The sequence below is a fragment of the Dendrobium catenatum genome, unplaced genomic scaffold (genome assembly GCF_001605985.2).
Source record: "Dendrobium catenatum unplaced genomic scaffold, ASM160598v2 fragScaff_scaffold_486, whole genome shotgun sequence".
Lineage (NCBI taxonomy): Eukaryota > Viridiplantae > Streptophyta > Magnoliopsida > Asparagales > Orchidaceae > Dendrobium > Dendrobium catenatum.
Genome location: NW_021318948.1, coordinates 99,248 through 123,757, shown reverse-complemented (window position 1 = coordinate 123,757; position 24,510 = coordinate 99,248). Strand labels below are relative to the sequence as shown.

General features: G+C 36.7%; 2 protein-coding genes across 3 annotated transcripts in view; one reads left to right on the top strand and one right to left on the bottom strand.

Moving 5' to 3' along the window:
* Positions 1-3,359, bottom strand: part of LOC110103010 (FCS-Like Zinc finger 5) — a 16,102-nt gene extending 12,743 nt beyond the window's left edge. The window contains exon 1 of the mRNA XM_020831557.2: positions 3,041-3,359. Within this exon, the coding sequence (XP_020687216.1) occupies positions 3,041-3,288 (248 nt within the window). The 5' untranslated portion in view covers positions 3,289-3,359. The remainder of the gene's footprint in view (positions 1-3,040) is intronic.
* Positions 3,360-17,137: 13,778 nt separating this feature from the next.
* LOC110103003 (nitrate regulatory gene2 protein-like) lies at positions 17,138-24,510 on the top strand. Of its 2 annotated transcripts, none has more exons than XM_028694442.1 (6): positions 17,138-17,756; positions 17,842-18,736; positions 18,845-18,919; positions 19,029-19,252; positions 23,089-23,312; positions 23,704-24,510. In XM_028694442.1, the coding sequence occupies exons 2-6, from the start codon at positions 17,884-17,886 to the stop codon at positions 24,341-24,343; spliced, it is 2,016 nt and encodes a 671-aa protein (XP_028550275.1). In that variant the 5' UTR covers positions 17,138-17,756; positions 17,842-17,883; the 3' UTR covers positions 24,344-24,510. The 2 variants fall into 2 exon arrangements, with proteins under 2 accessions (XP_028550275.1, XP_028550276.1); XM_028694443.1 differs by having other exon boundaries at positions 17,829-18,736.

The following is a 24,510-nucleotide window of genomic DNA, read 5'->3' as shown; positions in this document are numbered from 1 at the left end:
CCGCCACTACGGTCCACTTCGACTACCGTCGACCACCGACTACGGTCCATATGACCACCGTCACCCGCCGACTACGGTCAACTCCTACCATCGTCGCTAGCTCACTACAATTCTTCCGACCACCGTCGCCTGTCGACTACCGTCACCCATTGAATACGGCATTTCCGACTACCGTCGCCCACCGAAAATGGTCCTTCCAATCATTGTTGCCAGCCGACTACGGTCCTTCCGACCATTGTCGCCCACCGACAACGGTCCTCCCAACCACCATCGCCCGCTGACTACAATCTTTCCAACCACCGTCGCTCGCCAACTACAGTCCTGCCAACCACCGTCGCCCGCCAATTACGGTCCTTCTGACCATCGTCTCCCATCAACTACTTTCCTTCCGACCACCGTCATTCGTCGATGGTGGTCAAAGTTCGCCGACTACGGTTCTTTGATCACAGTTGCTCGCTGACTATGATCCTTCTGACCACCATCGCTTGCTGGCTATGGCCCAACTGACCAAACAAATATATATACCAATACTCCCTTAAGAACAACTATCATGCTGTAGTGTCCTCTATACAATGTGTATTTACTACATTGAACCAACAACCTCCTCTGAGGAAGGACATTATTTATAATCAACCACAAACACAAGTAGATTTATTCAAACTGGGTCATGCCCCATTGTCTTTCTCCTTTTTCATTATTTTTCACGTAAAAATCTTGATGTCTCTTATGAATGCTACACCCTTCTCTCTTATCTGTCTGTGTGCTGGATTTTTGTATAAGACTAGAATGCTAAAGAGGCACAAAAAATGTCAATATAAATTTGGTAATATATCTATTGAAATTGCCTTAGAAGATGAACTTTGTTGAAGATGTTGGCTAGTTGTTCTAGAGAAACAATGGACTTATGTTGAACAATTTCGACACAAATGAAATAACAATTAGCTTCAACTTGCTTGATACAATTATGAGTTTAAATGCTTAATAGAAGGAGCATTACACACTAATTAAAATGGTGAGTAAGCAAAAAAAAAAATTTTTTTTTGAACAATAGAAATTGCACAATAATTATCATAGTTTGTAATAGGAGCATTACACACTACTTAAAATGGTGAGTAAGCAAAATATATATATATACCACAATGTTTATAAGGTTATCACATTCAGCTTAAGCATGGGAAAGAACAACCCACATTTATTTCTGACTATGCCAAGAAACTAAGGGGCAAAGAAGAAATAAAATTTAGTGATAGATTTTCAGTCAACAGGGTCACTAGCCCAATAAATATGAAAGTGAGCAACACGTATCTGTAGAGATATCAAGTCCACCATATAGGTTATCAAACATATAACAAAGAATGCGAATAACAACAACATGACCATAACAATGTGCTGCAAGGAATTAACTATGACTATGTTAGGACTAGTGAGGTAAACCAAACCTATACCAAAGAAATCAGGATCTTATACAGGTATTCTGCTAATAGAGTGAAGATGACTATGAGGTTCTAGAGAAATGGAGACAAGTTTTAAATCGGTGATTCCAGTATGATTAAGAAGATAAGAAACATACTTTGCTTTTGAGAGGTAATAACTACTAGAATATGAGGATATTTTAAGATCAATAAAGAAATGTAAATGTAAAGATCTTTCTATTACAGAGTAGTGTTAAAAATCCCTTTTCAGCGTTGAGATATCATCCTTATCATCACTAAGGATTATCATAACATCCACATAAATACTAAGATAGTGTAAATATCAGTGTGCTAAACAAAATAGTGGATCATGAGGATTGGAGGAGCAATGATAATTTTAATCATGTGTGGGACTTTACAAATCATGCTTAGAGCATCTCCAACCGAACGCCAAACATGCGTATGACGTCGTTCGGTCGCTCCAGCCAAAATGCCAAATCTTCCGCTATTTGCTTGCAGGTGAACAACGCGACGCCAATATTGACGTTGCACTGTTCACCTACACGAATTTTCTGTCTCAACCGGATTTGACGAAGAAACGTGCGAATGAGAAGAAAGACGGTTACCTTCGTAGATGAGCGCAAAATGGAGTTTGATTGGAGATGAATCATGACATTTTTGAGTTTCACTGCAGTTTGGAGTGAAAAATGAGATTTTGATCCGAGATGATCTTAGCAACATGTTAAAGGACATAAAAAGCTTGTCGTGTTGACAAACCATTTTTGAGGGAACATCAAGACCAGGTAGACTTTGCATATAGACATCATTTCGGAGATCACCTTTAAGGAAGGTATTCTTGACATCCCATTTAAAAAAAAAGGCCAATTGCGGAGAGTAGAAATAACAATGAGTAAATGCACAAATATTTGGAAACTATGCAAGCTCTAGGAAGCTCAAGAGACCCGTCTGCGTAATTTTGACTAGAAATCCACTTACAATCAAATGTCAACTTCTACGTAGGTAAATCAACAAAACCCTAAGTATGAACTTATTAAGGCATCTAGTCCTTCCTGTATAGCTTGTTGCTAAAAGAATATGCTTGAAAATAGGTATGTCTTATGAAAGATGGATATAGTGGAGTAACAAGGATAATTTTCTTTAAAATAAGACGAATAATTACCTTTTGCAGATGGTGTAGACTTTCAAATAATAAGAATGCCATGAATTGAATATGGGATTTCCCTGGAGGTGTTGGTATGGCTAGATCATTAGAGAGATAATTCTCTATGTTTAGGTGGTGTTGTTTTATTAGATATGTCCATCTCAAAAGATGTGTTGAACATAGGTGAAAAATGATGAAGCGGTCAAGAAGGAAGAAAGGAAACGTTAGAGGCATTTATGACGAATACGTACAATCGGAAAAATTCAAAGCATTAATCAAAGTTAAATCATAGAAAATCTATATTTAAAGATATCCAAAAATGTATTTTCCCATCTTATTGCATATGTAAATGATAAAAAAGTTCCCAAAGACCAGGAATTCCCGATGTTTTCTCTGTATCTAAAAAATAGTTTTCAGAATTCGCAAGATGTTTTTGGTTTCTATGAGAGTTTTCTTCGAGCAATACCTATACATGAATGTATCAATGCCGGCGCCAATGCTGCGCTTGCAGAAGCCGCAAGCATTGAGGAAGGGGTCGGCATCGACGAAATGGGCCGCATTCACCGATGATAGATCAGTCGAGTGCCTCTGTTTGACGTCTTTCCGTTTCGGGGCCGGTCGAATCTTTTCCGAGTGATTCTCATCCGACCAAGTCGGGCGGCTCGACGGCCGAAGAAATGACGAGAACTCCGACAAGCTCGTCGTCCTCCTCATCGGACGTCAAGTTTACCTTCCTCAACCTCGATCGCTGGTTCCGCGTTCCCGTCAAAAACGAAAATGTGTAAGGAAATAGAAAGGTACGTAGAGTTCGTTAAGCAGGATTGACGGGAGCGGACGGGAAATCTCAGCCGCTGGTTTACACAAATACGTCGACCGATTTAAAAAAAAAGGGATTTTTTACATACATACCACATAAAATTAGGATATTTACTTATTTAACATCTAAACTATATTATTTACACACATACCACTAAAAACCTAACCTCATTTCTAAAAAGCCACTCCGTCTCTTCTCTCCGTCAGATCCCGCTCGACTGCTCAGTTCGCAAGGTTGAGTAGCCCTAGTCGAAGTTGCCGCCTCCCTTTGCTAGGTGAAATCTTCTATTTTCGACGCCATCGCCTCTCAATCTTTTGCACGCCATCGCGTCTCATTCCTTTGCCGGGTGAAGTATCCCCTTTCTTCATTTTCACGCCATCCCCATTCTTCATTCTTCAGTCCGTTCATTCTGATTTTTCTGAAGAGTATGTGTTCTTAGTATTTTTTTTCTTCTCTCTTAATATGTGTTTGCTTTTCCCTATTTTGTTTGGCCAAAATCGGTAGTGGTAATCGTTTTCACGCATCCCCATTCTTCATTCTTCAGTCCGTGTCTTCTTAGTATGTGTTTTTCATTTTGCTTTCTCTATAAAAACAGTACAATTTATGCTTTGTTCATATAAATGAAATTTGTAAAGATTTGGTTTGCAATTACAGGTATCTTCGTTTTGTGAAATAAGTTCGAGCCGGTCGTCGACATCAATGCGAAACCGGGAGATACCTATATATTGTCATTGTAATCTAAAATGTTCAATTTATACTTGCTATAAACCCAATAATCGTGGCAGAAAGTTCTACCGATGCCCGCGTAACAGATCAGAGGATGATTATCAATTTTTTAGGTGGGTCAACGAACGAAATGATTTATCACAAGAAATGAATCAGTTTACAATTGCAAATGCAGCTGAAGTCCGTTCGAACCAGGCTGTCTCAGTTAAAAATGACTTTTTTCAAATTAAAATGTTTTTGGTGATCTTAATTTTTCTTGTTGTAGTTGACTTGAATATGAGTTCAAAGTGTTGTAGTTGTAAATGAGTACGATTGTGCTTTTGCTTTTTGTAGGTGACTTTAAGATTATATCGAAGTGTTGTGAGTTGAATTTGCATATTTGTAACTCTCATTGTTGTAACCGACATTTCTATTAATGAGTAGAATTTGCTGTGATATTAATTCTCACCGAAATGTATGTGTTATATTGGCTTAATTGTTGTATGAATTTGCCGGGAATACTGATTAATCTCAATATTTGCTTGCTGCAATTAGTTCTACTATCTGCGAACCTGTAATTAATTGTAACCGACGCTCAAGTGTTCTACTATCTGCGGCATTACTCCAGAATAGGTAAGCAAATCTGCGTGCGATTGAATTAGATTGCAATTTGAATTAGTAAATCTGAGCCAAAATTTGTAAGATCCTGGGAAAAAAAAATAAAAAAAATGTTACAAATCTGGAGGTAAATGCCGACGCTCAAATTTGAATTAGTAAATATGAGCAAATCTGCGTGCGATTAAATCTGACCCGATCTCAGTTTTCATTTTCTTAATCAAATTTGTAAGCAAAAAATGGGAAGTTAAATCTGGGAAAGCACGTTTGCAAGTTTGTCCGTCACCATTACAGAATTTGTAAGCAAAATATTACATCTCTGATAATATTAATTCTGAACCTGGGAAAGCCAAAATGTTACAAAAAATCTGAAGCCAAATTGTTACAAAAAATCTGAAGCAAAATATAAGGTTAATATAGTTGATTATCAGCGACGATCAACACGCCTAATCGGCATTTTCTCACGTGGAGCAGATATTGTCGGCATTTCAAAGTCATCATCATTTCCATGTCTGTCACCATTTAAAGGGTTCTTACAGGTGCTTCTATGGTGTCCCCACGAGTTGCAACGTCCACACTTATGACTCAATTTTGTCTTTTTAGTAGTTTCCAAGAAGTTTTTTATTCTTCTCTTCTTTGGTCTTCCACGAGGCCTACTTGAAATTGGAGGTCCAACCTCCTCTCCATCACTAAGTATCGACCACTGATCCTTCCCCGATAGTGTTCCTATCGCTCCTTCATAAGCTATTCTATATCTATTTGATGAAATGGAATTGGAAAGAGAAAGTAACAATGATATATAAAGCTGGATAGTAAATACAGAAATAGTAAAAGTAAGAACAACAATAATAAATTGCAAACCTAGATGTGTAGTAGTGATTGTCCACATAGCTGTGCCATAAATTGTACTGTTTCGATCCAATGAATGAAGCACCATGCACACATGGAAGTCCACTCACTTGCCAAAATCCACAACTACAAATATGGTTTTCAATATCAACCTCATGTCTTTCGTATCTTCCTTCGACCTCAGCCTTGGTTGAAGTTGATTGGCGAATAATAAAGTGATCTTTCGTTGTTGTGACATCTCTTAGGTATTCCTCAACGCAAGGAACAAGTGGCCCTTTCTAAGAACTACAATTTAACTTCCTTTGAGAACGTTGCTCCATTATCATTCCTCTAACCATGTCGATTAGATCCACAACTGGCTTACTCCTAGCCTCTTCCACCCAAGAATTGAAAGATTCTGACATATTATTTGTGTTGTAATGATTTTTAATATGGTGTGAAAAAGAGGATTTTGACCATTTACATGTCAAGGCACTCAGGTATGAATATACTCCAGGACTTAGGTTTCTGATTTCTTCAAAAGATGCATTGAAAATGTGTTCACTAAAACTATTTGCGGCTGTCCAAACCAACTTCTGCAAATTTTTCCCATCTTCACAGCGGAAGAATTTCTTAATGTTCTTCCATAGGTGTCTCATGCACACCCTATGTTCGGCTTTTGGGAAAACAACCCTTATAGCTTCACCAAGCCCTTTTTCCATATCAGATATGAAGGCCAAATGTTCTATTTCAGAACGAAATGCTTCTGACAAATTTTTAAGAAACCACTCCCAACTCTTCTTCGATTCTGATTCAGCAACAGCAATTGCAATTGTGAAGAGCCCATTATTCCCATCAAGACAATTTGCAGATAGTAGAACACCTAAATATTTTGATTTCAAATGGCATGCATCAACACCAATTAAATATCTACAACCAGAGAGGAAACCATCAATGCAAACTTTAAAACTAACAAAGAATCTCTTGAATGATTTGTTGTTGTTGTCACATTGATATGTAACATGAGAGCCTGGATTTCTTTTGAGTAATTCAGACCTCAACGTTGGAACCCACTTATAGTTCTCATCTATTGATCCAAACATTTGATCTCTTGCTAGTGCCCTTGATCGCCATATTTTCATGTAAGGTAAACTCAAACCATAAGTACTCTCCAAGGTATTACTAATGTCCTTTGGTGTGATATCAGGATTTCTTTTGACAATGTCTTGGATTTCTTGTGCAACCCAACTTGTAGTCGCTTGCTTGTTCCCAGCTCTATTCACCCCTGGGCATAAATGTGTAGGATGCAATCTTTTCACTTCAAAAGAGTGACCATCAGAACATAACGAAGCTCTTATCCTCCAAGGACAACCACGATATGAGCATGTAGCAATAACTCGTGTTTTGTCACTAGCCTTAATCTTGATATCAAAGTTATGTATTATTGCATTGGAACGAATGATTTATTTGAAACTGCATGAATCCTCAAAACGTGATCCCACAACTAGGGAATTATCCTCTAAATAAGGACTTTGAATAACACCATCAGAAATTCCACCAACTAAATCATCATTGTTTGTCTTTTTGTTGCTACTTAAATCATGCATCTCAATATGGTCGCTATCACAAGTCATACTCATATTTTCTTCAAGCTCTTTCACAACGACAACAATCTCCATTCTATGGGAACCAGAAGAATATGTAACCATGTCCATTACATCAATATCACTTATAATGGGCATGTAATTTTTAGGCCATGTACCATTAATGTGATAGTGTAGTTCATAATCATGACCCTTTAGCCACGGGCATAGAGCTTCGGTTCGTTCTTTTAGTAAATACAAATTGACATCACTTATCCCAATCTTTAAAGTTCTCTGGCTACCACCAACATATTTTAGCCTGTTATGTCCCTTGACTGCACTCCAATATCCTCCATATTTGAACACAATATAGCACCAACTGTTGAAATCCATATCTAGCACAAAAGTAATAAATGAGAAAAATTAAAAGTTCTGTTAAAATACTTATTAATAAGAAAAGTTCAACAATTTTCCTATTATCATTTATTTAAACAAGCTTCAGTTCGTTCTTCCTCCTACGCGGCGGGCAAAAACTTGATGGAAGATTTTTCTTCTGAAATATCACTATTCAATAACTGGATGGAATTTTCTTGAAAAACAAATCTTTCTTACATGCCTTGCACAGAAAGAATGCCTTTCATACGAAAATGTTCAAAACTATACTAAAACGAGAAATGCAGGGTATTACCGAGAAAGCACACACTGGGACGACGGAGAGCGCGGAGAGAAGAGGTGTCTCGACGGGAACACAAAGGGACGATGGCGCGAGGTGTCTCGACGGGAATAAATGATCTGCTCTGTTCTTGGATAAAATGAGCAAACGCGAGCTGAAGCTGATTTTGGCGCCCAAAATAAGTTTGCGAACTGAGCAGTCGAGCGGACTTTGATGGAGAGCGCGGAGAGAAGAGACGGAGTGGTTTTTTAGAAATAAGAAAAGGTTTTTAGTGGTATGTGTGTAAATAACATAGTTTAGGTATTAAATAAGTAAATATCCTAGTTTTAAGTGGTATGTATGTTCTTCTTGCTTCTTATAGTAGCTTTCTAGTCTAAAAAAATTAATTTTCAAACTAGAAAATTATTTTAAAAAGCAATAAAAAAATCATCCCAAATAAAACTTAGACTTCGTTTGAGATATTTTTTTATTGTTTTTTAAAATAATTTTTTTTGTACAAAAATTTCTTGAAATAATAAAATTTTTATTAAAAATTTAATTTAGAAAGCACCAAAAAAGTTGTCTCAAATAAGACCTTATAATTTATATTTATATGATATATAATTTTTTGTTGAGGGCAAATTAAGAGGGAGAGTGAATGGGTTGTTTAAAGATTATTTAAAAATTAATTATGTATCTTAAAAGTATCCTCAATCTAAATATGCTTTATAATCATTAAAGCACACATTTAATAAAAATTCATAAAGTACATTAAGAAAATGATCTCACCAGCCATAAATTAGTAGTCTTCATTTGGAGGTTTTAATAGGCTGTGTATTTTAATAGATCATTTGTCAAGCTATAGACATGGACATTCGATTCATAAAGAATTGTAAAAAATTCACTATGCATCTCTCTATATTTTTCACAAACATTCTCTCTCTCTCTCTCTCTCTCTCTCTCTCTTTGTGAGATTAGACTTTCTTTGCCAGAAGTATTTTTATAATTCTTTGTAGTACTATTTCACTCGAGAAGATTAAAAAATTCAACCCACTCTTCTCATTAAGGTTCAAATTAATTTTCACCACATTATTTTAGATTTAACATTTATGTAGCTCTTTACGTGACTCACGTCCAACCAAGCCATTCACATGGAATACCCTCATTAGATGTGCTTGCATCTTATAAATTAAACCAATTATGACTTCGTTTAGGACGATTTTCTTCCTGCTTCTTAAAGCAGCTTTTTTGTACAAAAATTAAAACTTTTGTACTAAAAAACTGCTTTAAGAAGAACTAAGAAAGCTGTCCCAAATGAAACCTATATTAGGAATGTAAAAAAAATTAAAAAAAAAAAATCAAACGAAAATTGGAGAATAAGCACAATTGAAATACAAGACCATGTTCATGTGATTGGGTGAGTTTCGTTTATATTCATAATTGCATATAAATTAAATATTTCACTATAGTCAAAAGAATGATATGCAAGGTTTTCTCTTCATGCAAAGTTAGCGATAAGAGTAGATGTCCTGGTTTATCTATAGTATGTCTAAGAGGTAACATATTCATTTATGTTTCGTTTGTGATAGTTTTCTTATTGCTTTTTAAAGAAGCTTTTTAATACAAAATTTTTAATTTTTATATTAGAAACTTGTTTTAAGAAATAGTAAAAAAGTCATCTCAGACGATGCCTTAATGTAAAGATGATGATTTGACGTAGATAATTAGATGCTTATATTTTTTTTTTCTTCTTTCTTTGTTGTAAAAGTTAAAATGAGATGTTTTACGTTATGATTAGAAGTTTCTCCGTTGAATATTGAAACGAGCACCACCTTTTTCTTATTGAATAATAAAAGTTCTCTTATAAGCTCCTAAAAAATCCCTCTATTCTCTTTTAGTTGGTAGCTCCTATTCCCCCTGTCTTTTTTTTTTTTTCTCTATTTGATTGTGGTTGTGAGAGATTAAACTCATCCTTCTAAGTCTCTATTTATATTGGTATGAAGGAATAAGTTTGGAGATTTTTTTTTGTTAACTTTAAGGAATACATTAAAATAGTAAAGATACAATCAGAGACCCCCCATCGGGCCACAACAATAGATTACAATAAAACCCCCAAAAAATAAAATAAGACAAAAACAAGATTTGAAGCGGCACACGCGGACTCAAACCAGCGTCGGGTTGCCAGGAAGGGGCCATCCATGGGAGAGAAGAAATCACAAATGATAAGCTACCAAGTGACGGGCCACCCAGGTTGCCACCACCCCTGGCCATCCACGACGCTTGCAGCTGCGCTGCTTCCTCATCATCCAAATAATTACACATGAATGGGCAACCAAACCCATAATAAAGCCCATGTCACAACAAAAATGCAAGCCCCCTCTAAAGGATGAAGCAAAAACCCCCTGAAAGCCAATCAGAAGCCAAAAAAACTTGGTAAGCAACATAAGAAACACATCATCAGCCACGTCTACCCCTCTCACGAGCCCTACCACGAGAGACAACAAATACAATAGGTTTATCACGTAATAAGTTAAAAGGGTTCCCTGGGTCGTCATCCCCACTCGACTCCAACGAATCAGAATCAGACCCATAATCAGATTCACCATGAAGCCAGTCCAACTGCCCACGAACATCAATGCCTGAATTGTCCCCCACATGATATACAAGGCTGTGAGAATCAATTAAATTAACGGGGGCATCCACAAACTTATTATTGACTAAACAATCATCCAACACAGGAGGCGAGCTAGAGTTTGCATCCGCAGAACCCACACAGACACCCAAATCCAAAATAACAGAAGCGGGAACAGACCGAGGGGACACAACATTAGGTAAAACCACAACTTTAACATTCTCACAAAGGTTCACAGAGGACACCTCAGCAACATCCTCATCAGCTGGACAGAGTCAATTCAATGACATTACAGGCACTACTGCAGAACAATTAGGCGCCGGAGGGCCCAAATCCAAAATAGGGGGAACAAAAGATAATGCATTTGGAGACAACATAGTAGCAGCAACATCAGGAGTACCAGCAACAACATCCGGCACTACATTGTCCACCTAAACCATAGACTGCGGGACTAAATTAGCAGACGGGTTAAGAGCAACGTTAGAGTCATCATCAGGAACATTCAAATCAAGCATCCCGCATGGAGCAACCACATGTTTAGAAGCATTTAGAGTGGGATGTAAAATAGGGCAAACATCCTTAGAATGACCTAAAGAATTACAATGCATGCAAAAATGGGGAATATCATCAAAAATAACAATTTGAAAATAACCCGTTTCCACAGAACCAACCCAAATCTTTTCAGGATATTTCTTTGTAACATCCAATTCAACAAGAATACGAGCCACTGATGGACGGGAACCCAACGCAGTAGCCATATCTGACTTGAGCGTGCGACCAAAGAGAGAACCCAATCCAAAAAGGATCCTAGGAGAAAAGAGATGGGGCCTAAGGTGAGGGAAGGAAACCCAGATATGCACAATCGGAGAATCCACCTCAACATCCAAATTGGGGGACTATTTCATTACTTTCATGTAACAATTTTGAACAAAATAAGATCTATGAGAAAAAATCCGGCAATAATTAAAGTCATTCACGACTTTAATCAAAACGTTCTTGGGATTAAGAACAGTGACCGAAAATTCCACTAAAAGCTTTAAATTAAAGCAAAAGTTACGAATGGCATCGACAGAAGGTCGTCTGCCCGAAAAATGGCCAACCAAAGAAAACTCGAAGGGGGCAGCAAGCGAACGAACCTTTTCCTCAGAAATCAACAGAGCCGACAAACTCCGATGAGAAGAAACACGAAAATCAGAAAAAGAAAAAGAAGAAACACTAGATAAGGCATCATTAAATGAAAGAGGTGCAGAATACCCATTAAGAAAGCCGGGATCATGAAGGCGAGCAGACGCCATAAGCAGAATAACACAACCACAAAAATACCTGAGGATCTAGATATGAGAAACTTCCCAAATACGTCAAACATCATCGAAGCAGGGGGGGGGGAACCCTAGCAGAGCAACGAAAGAGGTGAAGTCCATCTTTTTTCGTTGGCAACACCCCAAAACCCTAAATGTAGGAATAAGTTTGGAGAATGAACTTACTATAAGATACTACCAGATTTTGCTCAGATTTCTCAAGGTTATTAAAATATTACTCAATGTTAATAAATAAATTTCCAAGATAGTTTCATTAATATAAGATCTCCAAAATATTCTTATAGCACACAAAACTGATTAATCAAAGATATGAATTTAAAAAGAAAATTGAACTATACATTATGGATATTTTATTATGAGGAAATTTGGCTCTATTTAATAAGACACTTATGGATATAGTTTTTGATGTACCTACGTAGTGGCTCTATTTGAACACTTATATGTGCACCGTCTCCTTTCCTTAATCATAATGGTTAATTAATGTTCCCAAAGCCTTAACTTATTTGTGAGTTTATCAATGAAGTTTTATGCTCTTTTAATTATTACCGTTTTAGGGCATCAACTTCAAATAAGTTGCATAGCTAATGACATTTGAGTTGTATGTATTTTAATTGACGGTGAAAGTTGTTGTTCTTTCCAGATTGAATTCCCAGTTGAATTGTACTTTGTTTATCACAAAAGAAGTAAGCTTTTTCTTACAATTTTTTTGTGAAGCCTTTCTATGACACTCTTCGAAAATCGCTCATTACCAGCGGATTTTTTCGACGGCTTTCCGGTGGAATATGTCCAACTAATTTTTCTATAGATTTTTCGGTGGCTTTGGTTCCGGTAATGTTTCCGGTGGCTTTTCCATTGAATTTTAATTCTTATATTTTAAATAAAAAATGTGACATTTAAACACTTTTGTCATTCTAGCAAATTGGTTGGGTTTTCAAATCATACTCATTTCAAATCCCAGCGTGGTCGGCTGGGTAGCCGGGCTGGCAGGCAGCTTGACGGGCAGTGTAGGAGGCAGGCGGGCAGCGAGCAGCGAGGGAGGCCAGTGGGTAGCGCGGGAGGCAACCGAGCTGGCAGGCAGTGCAGCGAGCAGCTGGGCTGGCAGGCAGCGCAGGAGGCTAGCAAGCAGCGCGGGAGGGCAGCGGGCAGTGGGCAGCCTAGTTTTTTTAATTTCTGGCGGCATTATTTTGCCAAAAAAAAAATTGCCGCCAGAAATTAATTAGCCATCAGTTGTCGTTTCCTACGTGGCTTTTACCGGCGGAAAAATATTCGTCAGATAGTCTTCCTAAATCTTAATTTATGCTTGAAATTCGTCAATTTCCGTCGAAAAAATCTACCGATAATCGGTGATTTTTCTGTATTGTGAAGCCATCTTCTTGTTGGCTTCAGTGCAACCATATATAAAGTAATAAAACTTAAGTGGCAAATAGTGTATCTTTCTTCAGTAGTTTTATTTATTTATTTAAAATTTTGGAGAATATATAGTTGATTGCACATTTAGGATAGTGCAATATCATCTTGACAACATCCCAATGCTCTTTTTATAGATTAGACATATATTTGCTAATTGTTTTCATTGCTTGTGCAATATCTTATTTTTATTATCTTTTATATCATTGCATGCATGATTGATTCAATGGCTAAAGCATAAGGGACTTTGGTCATCGGCTTCATTTTCTCTTTAGTTTATGTCATATTTTCTTTTAAAAATTTGAAGTGGCTGCCAAGTGGAGTATTTATATTATTTTCTTGTCATATTGAATTGTTAGCATCTTTTCAATATACTATGATTGTGAAAATCTTAAGATTTTGATGGCTTCGTTGAGATCTATTCTCATCCCAAGAATTCATTTAGCTTCCTAAAAATCTTTCATGTTAGGCTTATTGGACAAGTGCCTCTTTATGTCTTCTATCTTTTGAATATTTACTCCTATAATTAACATTTCATCAACATAAACTAGTTGAATATTACAATATTTTTGTATTTATTTAACATAATAACATTGGTTTACATTGTAGATGTATAATTTAATAGTATGAATGAATTTATTGAATTTTTTGCACTATGAAAGAGACTTGTTTCATGTCATAAAAGTTTTATTTAGTTTGTGCATTTTCTATTTTAGATTTAACAAAAGCCTTCAGGTTGCACCATATGGATGTCTTCATCCAGGTCATCATGGAGGAAAGTAGTCTTGGCATCAATTTGTTGTAGTATAATTCTTTTGTTGCTATAATTCTTAGCAAGATGCTTGTCTTGTACCTTTTAGCTCATAGATATTCCTCATTTTGTATACTATTTATTTTATAACATCTCCTTATCTTTGGACATTGCAATTTGTGTCAAAGTGTTACTCTTATGAGGAGAATCTATCTCTTCTTTCATAGCAAATTGTCACTTGATAGAATTTATATATTATAACTTTGTTATAGAATTTGATTTATCTTGCATTGATGAGGCACAGGTATTTATGGGAAGAATTCATCAAATGTTTGATTCTAATTTACTTCTTCCTGAGCATTTCAAAGGTGTTTTGTCCTAGGCTAAAGTTTTTCAGATTAAATTTGAACAAGGATGTGCTAGACAACTTTAAGTGTGGTCTATTGACTGAAACCGTCCTTAAATCAGTTTAAATTAAATACTGACGGTTCTCTTAATAAAGATGGGGTTGGTTGTGGGGTTATTGTTAAAAATAATGATGGTGATATGGTTTTTACCTTTTTTGCTCATGTTTCTAATGGCAATATTCTTTTTGTTGAAGCTATTGCTATGTTACGTACTTGGGCTTAAGTTTTGTACTCAGTTTACTATCAATAATATTTAGATTGAATCAGATTCTTTAATTTTGGTTAATCTTGTAAAGAACATTTTTTTGCAATAACTCTATTTTATTCTACATCTTTGGACATATTGCTAATTATTTAAGAAAGTGGAGTGTTCTATTTCTCATATCCCTAGATGTGATAATTCATGTGCTGACTGGTTGGCTAGGAAGGGTGTTTATGTTCAGAATATTGAACTCTATACTGATATAGCTGATTTTAATGTGTTGAAAGGGATGATTAGATTTGACAAGCATGATTTTCCTTCTTTGAAACACAAATGAGTATTGGTGCAGCTATTTGTTGTATCTACTTCAGTTCTCCTTTTCTATTGTCGTGTCTTATTCAAATGGGTGTATTTTCCTTATGTGATATTACTGTGGTGGTTTCGGTTTATTTATTGCTTTTCCTTATGATGAATTTCTACTAGTTGGTGTTTTTTGGTGTTGCTGATCAGTTGTCTTTATGATCCTGTTTCGTCTGTTCTTTATCCTCTATTCCTCCTTATGGTTTATAGATCTTTCTTTGTGTTATGTTTTGGTGCTTAATTTTGACCATTTGGAGGTGTTGGTTTTCATCTGTTCGTGGCCTCTTGCCTTTCCTTAGTTTCTTTCATGTTGTTTGGATCCTTTGTGGGATCGGATGCTGCTTTGTTGATCAGTCTTTTCGAGGCCTTTTGCTTTAATTTCCTCAGTTTCTTGCAGGTTGTTTTGATCCTTTGTGGTATCGGTTGTTGCTTTGTTGATCAGTTCGTTTGTGCAGACATATGTTGTGCTATCTTTTTTTGGATTGGTACCTCGGTCAAATGTGTTGCTGGATTGATTCAGTGTTCCTACTGGTGGCTTGGTATTTTGTCTTCTATGTTGAACTCCTATTTTAGCTTGGGACTACTTCTGGATTTGGCTTCTTGTAGCCTTCCGTTTTTCCTCTTTGTTTTTATTATTTTTTTTGTAGTAGATAGGGTTCTTTGGCTCTTAGGTCTTCTTTTGATTTTTTTATTGTAGCTTCTTGAGCGTTAGTGAGTTATTTGACCCTCTAAGGACTTGTAATCCTTTTTTTAATCAATGCGCGCATAGGCTCTATATGGGTTTACTCTAAAAAAAAGTATTTACGGGAAGAAGCATAATGTTAGTGGACGGGTAAGTTTTTGTGAATTTCTGATTTGGGGCCTATGTGCTAAGCTTATGCTAATTCTGAGTTTTCTATGATGTTTATTATTTTCACTCTTGCGCAAACAACTCTAGTCCAACATACTATTGTGTGAGAGTTTCTTTGGTGGCAATTTTTAACTTGTCTTTGAAGAATAAAGATTTTCTGAAGATACTATTCCTATGTATGATAGTTTTTTTTTGTTCTCCCAAAATATATGATATAACTCAAATTCACTATAACTGATGAAGCAGCACTTAATTATTATCAAATTTATTTCTATTCTAGCAATTTTATCAACACAAATATATATATTTAGCGCACCAATATGAACCTCTTGGTCATTGAGAAATTAGCCTACTTTTATTATTCTAAAACACAACCTTCATAAAAGATATATTTAATAGAATTTAAGCATAGAATTTTACCAAGAATATTCGATATTATGATTGTTAATTGGATAATTGAACCAACCAAACAGCTCAATAATAATTTTATAATTACAATTTGAACTAAGTTTTGGTTGAGCTCAACTTAAATTAAAATAATTATTATTTTAAATGAATCAAATTTAAACATTTATCTTGTTGGTTGAAAAAAATTTGAAGAATTTTGATGAATAGTATTCAAATGCTTACTCGATAAAAAAAAATCGAACCAAATTAGTACACGAGCCCAATAGCAAACGAACTCTAGCTCCCTTCATCTTAAGCTAGGTTCAATTTATTTGGTGCACAAGATGTGGATGTACGCTTTTGGCTCGATGGTATTTTCTTATAATATCACATGACTATAATGGGGTAGTCGATTCCCCACATTGAAGTAGGGGAATTACCCCACCAGGCTTAGCTGAGTTTTTGGGCGAGCATAATTGAGAATGCTCCAACTTATATTCGATTTTCCTCTCCCGTGGCACAACCCCTTAAGTTGTGAGAAAATAACTATGAGTCCTGCACCTGTGAGACTGCTTGCTGATAGGCCCATCTAAGAATTAATTACGCCACCAATCATATCAAAGAAAAGTAGGAGAGTTTATCTTGGCCTGCTGTACCCACCACGGGTTGTCTTGGTGGTAAAGAGCTGGCTGACCTTAGGCCAGGTACCGAGTTCGAATCCCATGGCAATCGTGCAAAGCCTTAAGAGTTGGCCCGGATGAGTATGGGGTGGGTTGTCCGCTAAGTCGACTGGGGAGATTAGTGGCCGAAGGCTGATACTCCATGTCCCAAAAAAAAAAAAAAAAAAATCTTGGCCTGCTGTGGGATGGTGATGACTATGGAGCGCGCCGTCCCATATTTTTTACAGGTTACCGTTGGATAACTCCGGGTGGGTTAGCTTTCAGTACTACTGTAATATTTTTATATACAGGAATGATAGCTAATGCCCCTTTTTCTCCATCTTAAATAAAGTGATTTCGGCGGTAAGTGAGGTCCTCCAAAAGGCGTTGAAGTTCTAAAAAGTAGAATGGACAAAGCACTGAATTGCGGAGCTGAAATATCAGTGTTTGTTCTCTCTCTCTCTTCACATGACTCGTGACTCGGTTTTTCTACTTGTCCTGTCTTCGCTGCGTTACGTTCTTTCTTCTTTATCACCTCTCCCGTGCCAATATTCTCCGAATCTCATGCTTCGAACGATTGGTAAAGGAGGCTGCTTTGTGAATAGGGGAAAGGAAGCAGCGGAAAAGTTTTTTTTAATGGAAAACTAATGTGGCTGCTGGCCTTTCGGCTCATAATAGGCGGATTGAAGAGAAAATATGGCTTTTGATTCATTTCTACGGAGTGTTTTTTAGAGTTTTCTCTGGTTATTTAGGTGGTCTGAGGAACCGCTTTTCGAAGGTGGTGTAGCATAACATTTGCGCTTAGTTTTCATTAAAGTTGGAGTAGTGGACCTTAGAAAGCAAAAGGCTTCTCAAAGTTGTAATTCTGACTTAAAGAAAAGCAAAGGGTTTGATATGCTTCGTACTTTAAGAAAGACCTGGAGGAAGAAGGAAGCTTTCGCCCTCTGCAATGTTGGTATCTTTTGAATGGGTTACTGATGTAGAGAATGCAAAAAGTAGTCATGATAGGTATGGAGAAGTTCATCTACATACTTTGATTGTTTCTAAGGGTTTTTTGCCTGATAATCATGCCATTAGAAGCCTTGATATGCAGAAATAAGACCTCATTCGGCTAAGCCTCTAAGGCTTTGTTGCCATGGGTGTTTCAGTTTCCAAACCTGGTAATTCTGATCCTCTGCATCTATGCAAAGAGCGCACTGAATATGTTAAGCAAGCCATTGATTCAAGATATGCTCTTTCAGCTGCTCATCTTTGCTACATTCAATCCCTGCGCAATATAGGTTCAGCTCTAAGGCAGTTTGTGGAGCTTGAGATTCCAGTTGAGCAAGCGTTAGCCAACTTGGATTTAGAGAGAACACTATCTCCTTCCTCTTTTTCTTCGCAGTCGCCTACTCACATGGCTGAAGGAAGCCCCTTATGTTATATGAGGAGTTCTGCAAGTCATGATGTTATACATAGAGTTGGTTCATCAAAGATTAATCTTCTCAACGAACAGATAAGCTCCTCATGGGATTATTTTGATCTCGGCGATCCAGAAGTCTGTGAGAAGTTTCAGAATCTGGATAAGTGTTATGACTCTCCAAGCCCAAAGTTTTCTAAGTTGATAAATTTGCGTCAGTTTAAGGAATCGGATGTAGTTCCTTTGATTGAAGAACAGTTGCTGAATTCCTATAGAAGAAATGAGGAGTTGATCGATGCCATTATTTTGGATGAAAATGTTAAATATGCTGATCTTTGCAGAAATAGACTGCATTATGAATCAGTTGAGGAGCTTCATGGATCAAAGATGAAGAAAGTTGACTTCTATACACAACTATGTGCGGAAAGAGAGGATGCTTCTGAGTTCATCACTCACAGGGCAAAGGACTTTTTGTCCAGTATAAAAGATATTGAGATTCGGTTTCTTAGAGCAGCAGAGGCTGGTACTGATATATTAAAGATGCTAGAGACTAGGAAAATCTGGTTTAACATCTCTACAGAGATACTAGGTGTGAAGCTAAACGTCATAGATTTTGGCGTTGATATGCTTGCTTTCTATGTTCTAGTCATTTATTCAATTGATTTTTTGTGGTTTTAAGCTTTTTTTTTTCCTGCAGGAAAATGGCCTAGTTCAAGATTTCTTTCATCCTTTCTACTTTCCTGCTGCAAGAATGAGAATGCGCTGCATCATAGTAAGTTGGTTTTCAGTGCTCGCCTTAATATTCTCTGTATAGACAGTATTGGTATTGGGTAGTGATGTCAATAATTCAAAATGTATCTGCTACCAAATATTTAATGCAGAGAATTTAGAGCCAGTCACGAAAGTTATTACCTGGAATCGCCCAGTTTCATCACTATCATCATCTTCTTCATGCAAAAACCATCTTGCCTTAGCACATTCTTTTGAGAGCGGTGGTGATGATGGTGGTGATTTCAGTGATGAATTTTGTATGATATCGGGAAGCCATTCATGCACATTGGAAAGGTTGTATGCATGGGAGAAGAAGCTTTTTGATGAAGTGAAGGTATGTATCATATGAGTACTGAAAGCTTATTTTAATCAAAACTTTATATGGTTATCTAAACTGAATCTGGAATCAATAAATTTGATGTTGTTAGGGAGTCCTGGGCGCTATCTACAGTTGCCTGCTATGATCTTTTAGTTGCATTGTTATTTAGAAGAGACAGTTTTGAAAACATCTAGGGGAAATGAATCTTAATGCACACACCTTGGATTTTGAATATTGGTTTTTAGGTCTGATAATTTTTTTTTCTCTTCTTCTAGATAAACCATAGGGTTTTTTTCTCTTCTTCTAGATAAACCATAGGGTTTTTTCTCTTCTTCTAGATAAACCATTGGGTGTTTTACACTAAGATGAGTTAAAAGATATTTATTCTCGTGAAATACTTTGGAGTAGCAAACCAGATGCATTGAGATAATGGCATGTTATTGTTGGCCTCATTTTTGAATGAAGTCGACTACATCACCTCAAAATCCAAAAATTCATCAAAATCCAAAAATTCATGATCCAAAGCCAAACCCTTGATTGCAATCAAACCTAAAACCCAAATCCCTCAAGTGCACTCCATTTTATGTCTCAAGTAAACTCAAGTTCAATGTGAAGCAAATCATGATGAATTAACTTGTTCAACTCACATAAATTATTCAAATATCTCACATACACTACCCAAATCCAAACTCCACATCCATGCAATCAAATTCACCTAAACCTATGTAAATGACCCTTAGGATCTCCCAAGAGCCCATCCTAGGTGGTTTGACTATGTTAACTAGTCAACATGATAAAAATTACCAAAATGTCCTCTCATGCTCAAATTTGGCCACGCCACCGAATCCACAACATGCATACAAGTGGGCAGAAAGCGTGTGCAAATTCTGAAGTGAAGTCTTGTGCATTTCTCAACAAAAGCCCATCTGCAAGAAGCAAAAAACAACCATAGTGTAACGCCAAGCCACTGGATCTGTAACATGCATATAAGCGGACAAAAAATGTCTACTGGTTCCAAGATAAAATCCTGCTTGCCTGTTAGCAATAATCACTTGCATAGTCGGCTATAACTAAATATTATAAAATGCTCTCACACATACACTGCAATATGTATACACACAAATACAGAAATGCACATGCAAGCACATCATATACGAATGAAAGCATAAATGTGCGTGCAAGTATGCAAATATAATGCAAAGAAATGCATATGCAAGCATATACCCGCATGGGCCCCGACGAGCATGTCTGTGCGTACATGTAACATCTGAGAATGCTGCGCGGGTCAATAAGTAAAATCAAGTTCGAGTCCGATCCTTCTATGTGAGTAGATAAGATTCATTACAACTCGAACTATTAAATAAATAAACGTTCACGAAGTCGGCCGAGAAATTTATTTTAATATGTTAATATTAGGATTTTAAGGCATATAATCAAGAAAATTCACTAATAAAGGCATGAAGCCCGAACCTGATCATCTATCAACAATTGATAGAGTCGACAAGGTTCAACCAAATAAAATTGCCCATAAATACCCCGATAATGGCTGTGTTGAAATTAGATATCAACCGAAAGGGTTAATTTCAAGTATTCAAAATACTCCAAGCATTTAAAATGCCTTTAAAATGCTTATTAAAATTTAAAACTCCAAAATTAAAAAATATTAAAAAAAAAAAAATCACTAAAATGCTTAAAGCAAAGCTCATCATTCTCCGCAACAGTTTGTCGAGGTGGACAAGTTTCAAAATACACTTCAGCTCACAAAGAGCAGATGTCTGGTCAAGAATATCACAAGGATTCACTCTCAATCTATCTCCGCCAGTAAGGACGTCACTTTGGTCCTCTAATCGGCAGCTTGGCTAGATGGCTTCGCAATTAACCCGAGGTTTGATGTGATGGTTTAACATGGTTAACGATTATGACCGTGACCCTCTGAACTAGTGGCTTGGTCCAATGAATCCACTGTATTATGGTTATGGTCATAACCCGTATGCTCTCCAATAACGTAAAATTCTTGAGACATGAATCTATAAGATATAATCGATAGAGCATAATGCCCTCTATTAGTTAAGGTGAATTCAAATTTATCCCCTTAGACAAATACTCACTTCAGTTCTATAAGGTACCCTTGGACAAAGCAACCCATGGTTGTCGACAAGGATCCTTCTGTAGGGTTGGGTTGACTACCTCCTCTAACTAAGTAGACAAAGTACTATAATGGCCTGAGATGACGGAGCCATGGGATCTTGATCGGGCTCATCATCACTTCCTCTTATCATTCGCGTTAAGTGCAAGATGATGAAATTTCTAATTTTAAATACCAAATTCTCAAATACCTAAACCCATGCTGTTACTATACGCCAGATACGACTTATCTCTAAGTATCCGATTGACAACTAGCCTTAATCGAAAGTTCTCTCTCGTTATCAGAAGGCATAATTAAGTATAGGGGCTTGCGCCTATAGGAAACCTGATCCCATATCTAAAGTCCTCACAAAATGAGGACGAAATCTCTGAGTAGTGTCTTATTTCAAACCCAACATGACTTTTGAAAAATTTCCTCGGAATTTAAATGTTAAATTCTCCTCAACGACCCGAACAAAGAAATATGAAAGGGTCCACAGAGAGGCCGAGGCGCGAATTTTCGTAGCCCACAAAGTCTAAGCTGAAAGTTCTATGAAAGACAAAAATCATGACTAGTTGCTCAAGGTTACATATAAATATTTGGAGTTTATTATCAGGTGACATTTGCCACTGAGGCAAAGATGAATAATTTCTATTACCTCTAGCAGCTCACATCAATTGCCAACTTTAACAGGATGATGTGATGAATATTTTTTTATATAAAGATCTAAAGGTTAAATTTACATGAGCATTCGTTTAGAATTTAAAGGAATGAGAACAACTAACATGCTGTGTAAATCAAAGAAGACCCAATTTCATCAAGCATACAAGGTTGACAAGCACCTCATTAAGGAAAAGCTAGAAGGTCTGAACTGCGTATCTTATCTGTCATCTAGAAGATTTCTCATAGAAGTTTTCTCTAAAGAACTTAATGGCGCAATTTTTCATGAAATTCAACATATTTTGCATTTGAATCACAATCATCCAAACAACCAAATTTCAAAACTCTTGAGTTTGCTTCACTTCACACCAAAAACCCAGCCATTCAATTAGCCCCTTAGTTTATTTTAACGCACGTATAAAGGGTATATCCAAATTATTGTGCAACAAATACGCTTCAAAGATTTGTCGTATGTGTTAAGCTTAGGCAGCATTTGACTTTGCTGAGATCGCTTGGTGCTCAGACCTTTGGGGCATTAGGACATTGAAACTCGAGTTTGAGAGGAGTCATAGAGAAAGTTCAAGTCAATGCTTTTGGTATAAGTAAAATTTTCTTTGTTTATTAGCACTTTTGACTTGCTCTATCTTTTATTTGATTTGAGATATTTCTTTTTTTATTATATTGGGTATAACTGAGTTGGGACAGTGCTTTTTTCATACCCCTTTTATTTTATATACTTTTGTGACTTATTTATAGTGAATTGGATCCTCTCTCTCCCCAATCATGATTATATAATTTTTTATCCGAACCGCTTGAATCTCGAATTATTCCTATAACTTGTTATCCTTTTTTTTTGTGCACTTAGGTTTGGGTGTTTTCTCTCACATTTTCTAGCTCCCAATCAAATGTAGAAAAGGCTATTGTGCTAAATCTTCATCTAACTTAATTGTGCAAATTTAAATATTTGCTCAGTGCATCCTGTATTTCCAATCATCTAGATTACAATATGAATGCCAACTTCTCTACATTTGCGTATTTTCAGCTTTCTGATTTATGATTTCTCTAGGCAAGTGAAACTATCAGAAAGGAATTCGATCATAAATGCAGACTGCTCAGGCACCAATATGCAAGGGGCTTGAGTATTGAGGCAATTGACAAAACTCGGTCTGCTGTGAAAGACTTGCATTCCCAGTTAAGAGTTTCAGTTCAAGCAGTTGATTATATATCTAAAAAGATTGAGAAACTAAGAGATGCAGAATTGCAACCTCAGCTTCTGGAATTGACAAATGGGTACACCTCAACTCCTAAAATTATTTGCTTTTGTTTAGCTTAAACAACACATATTATTCTAAGTTAGCCATCAAAAGTTATGCAATTCAAATAACCTAAAAATCAAGAAATTTCAAGGGGTAGGATTAGTTATCACTTCAAATTCTTCCAAAGACATCAACCAAGGGATACTCTCTTATGAAAAATGCTATTATAGTGCAAGTTTAGGCCTGAAGTAATGGTTAGGTTGCCTCTATTAGTATCTAAAGGTCCTAAATTTGAATCACAAGAAGTATTGACTGTGTACATCAAACCAGTTAATATGATTATGTCTTTCTTGATAGCACATTACCTAGCTGAACTCTTATGTGCATTCAATTTTCGGTCAGCCATTTACTCGATCCAATCGCAGGTTGGTTCGAATGTGGAAAGTGATGCTTGAGTGCCACCATGCACAGTTCATCACAATCTCCTTAGCCTACCATGTTAGGAGTTCAAGGATAGCATTTAAGGATGAATCCTACAGGCAAACTCTCATGCACTTTCACGGTGAGGTAAACTGCTATCTTTCCTGCTTTACAAGTTGGATCAACGCTCATAAATACTATTTGGAAGCTCTGAACATGTGGCTTCAAAAGTGTATTCTACCACCCCGAGAATGCCACAAATACAGAAAGGTGGCAACCGCCTTCCCTCCTCGCCAAACTGTTTTTCCCCCTATATTTGTTCTATGCCAAAATTGGTTGGCTGGAATAAACTCACTCGCATACAAAGAACTCTGCGATGCCATTGGAGGTGTAGTATCAATAATTGAGTCCAAAGAAAACGAAAAATGGTATGGTGACCTGGAGATTGAGAATATGCTAGAAAGTGTTGGAAGAGAGGAGAAAAAAGGCAGAGAGAACTGGAGATTGAGCGGTTTGCAGACAAGCTTGAAGAGGTGGTTTGATCAGTTAACAAAGGTTTCTGAAGCAGCGGTCAAGATTTTCGAAGATGTTCAGAAGTCAAATGATGCAGCTTCCATGGAATATAAACAAACTATAGGTTTTTAGTTTGACTCTGCCACACCAGTCACCTTCACAGAAATAATGAATCGGGGGATGCAAATAGAATAGACTGAAAGCTGCACTCAATCGCATATCTGTAAGAACAAGCCTTAACGCTCCAGTTGTAAATTGCTATTTTCAGAAAATAATACTAATCTTATGTTTTATTTTTA

Bases quoted from the DNA above. Each gene is read 5' to 3' on its own strand.
- LOC110103003 (XM_028694442.1), top strand. From the start codon at position 17,884: ATGGGTGTTTCAGTTTCCAAACCTGGTAATTCTGATCCTCTGCATCTA. The intron at 18,737-18,844 runs GTGTGAAGCTAA...TTTTTCCTGCAG, and splicing joins CATCTCTACAGAGATACTAG to GAAAATGGCCTAGTTCAAGA. The intron at 23,313-23,703 runs GTACACCTCAAC...ATCCAATCGCAG, and splicing joins CTTCTGGAATTGACAAATGG to GTTGGTTCGAATGTGGAAAG.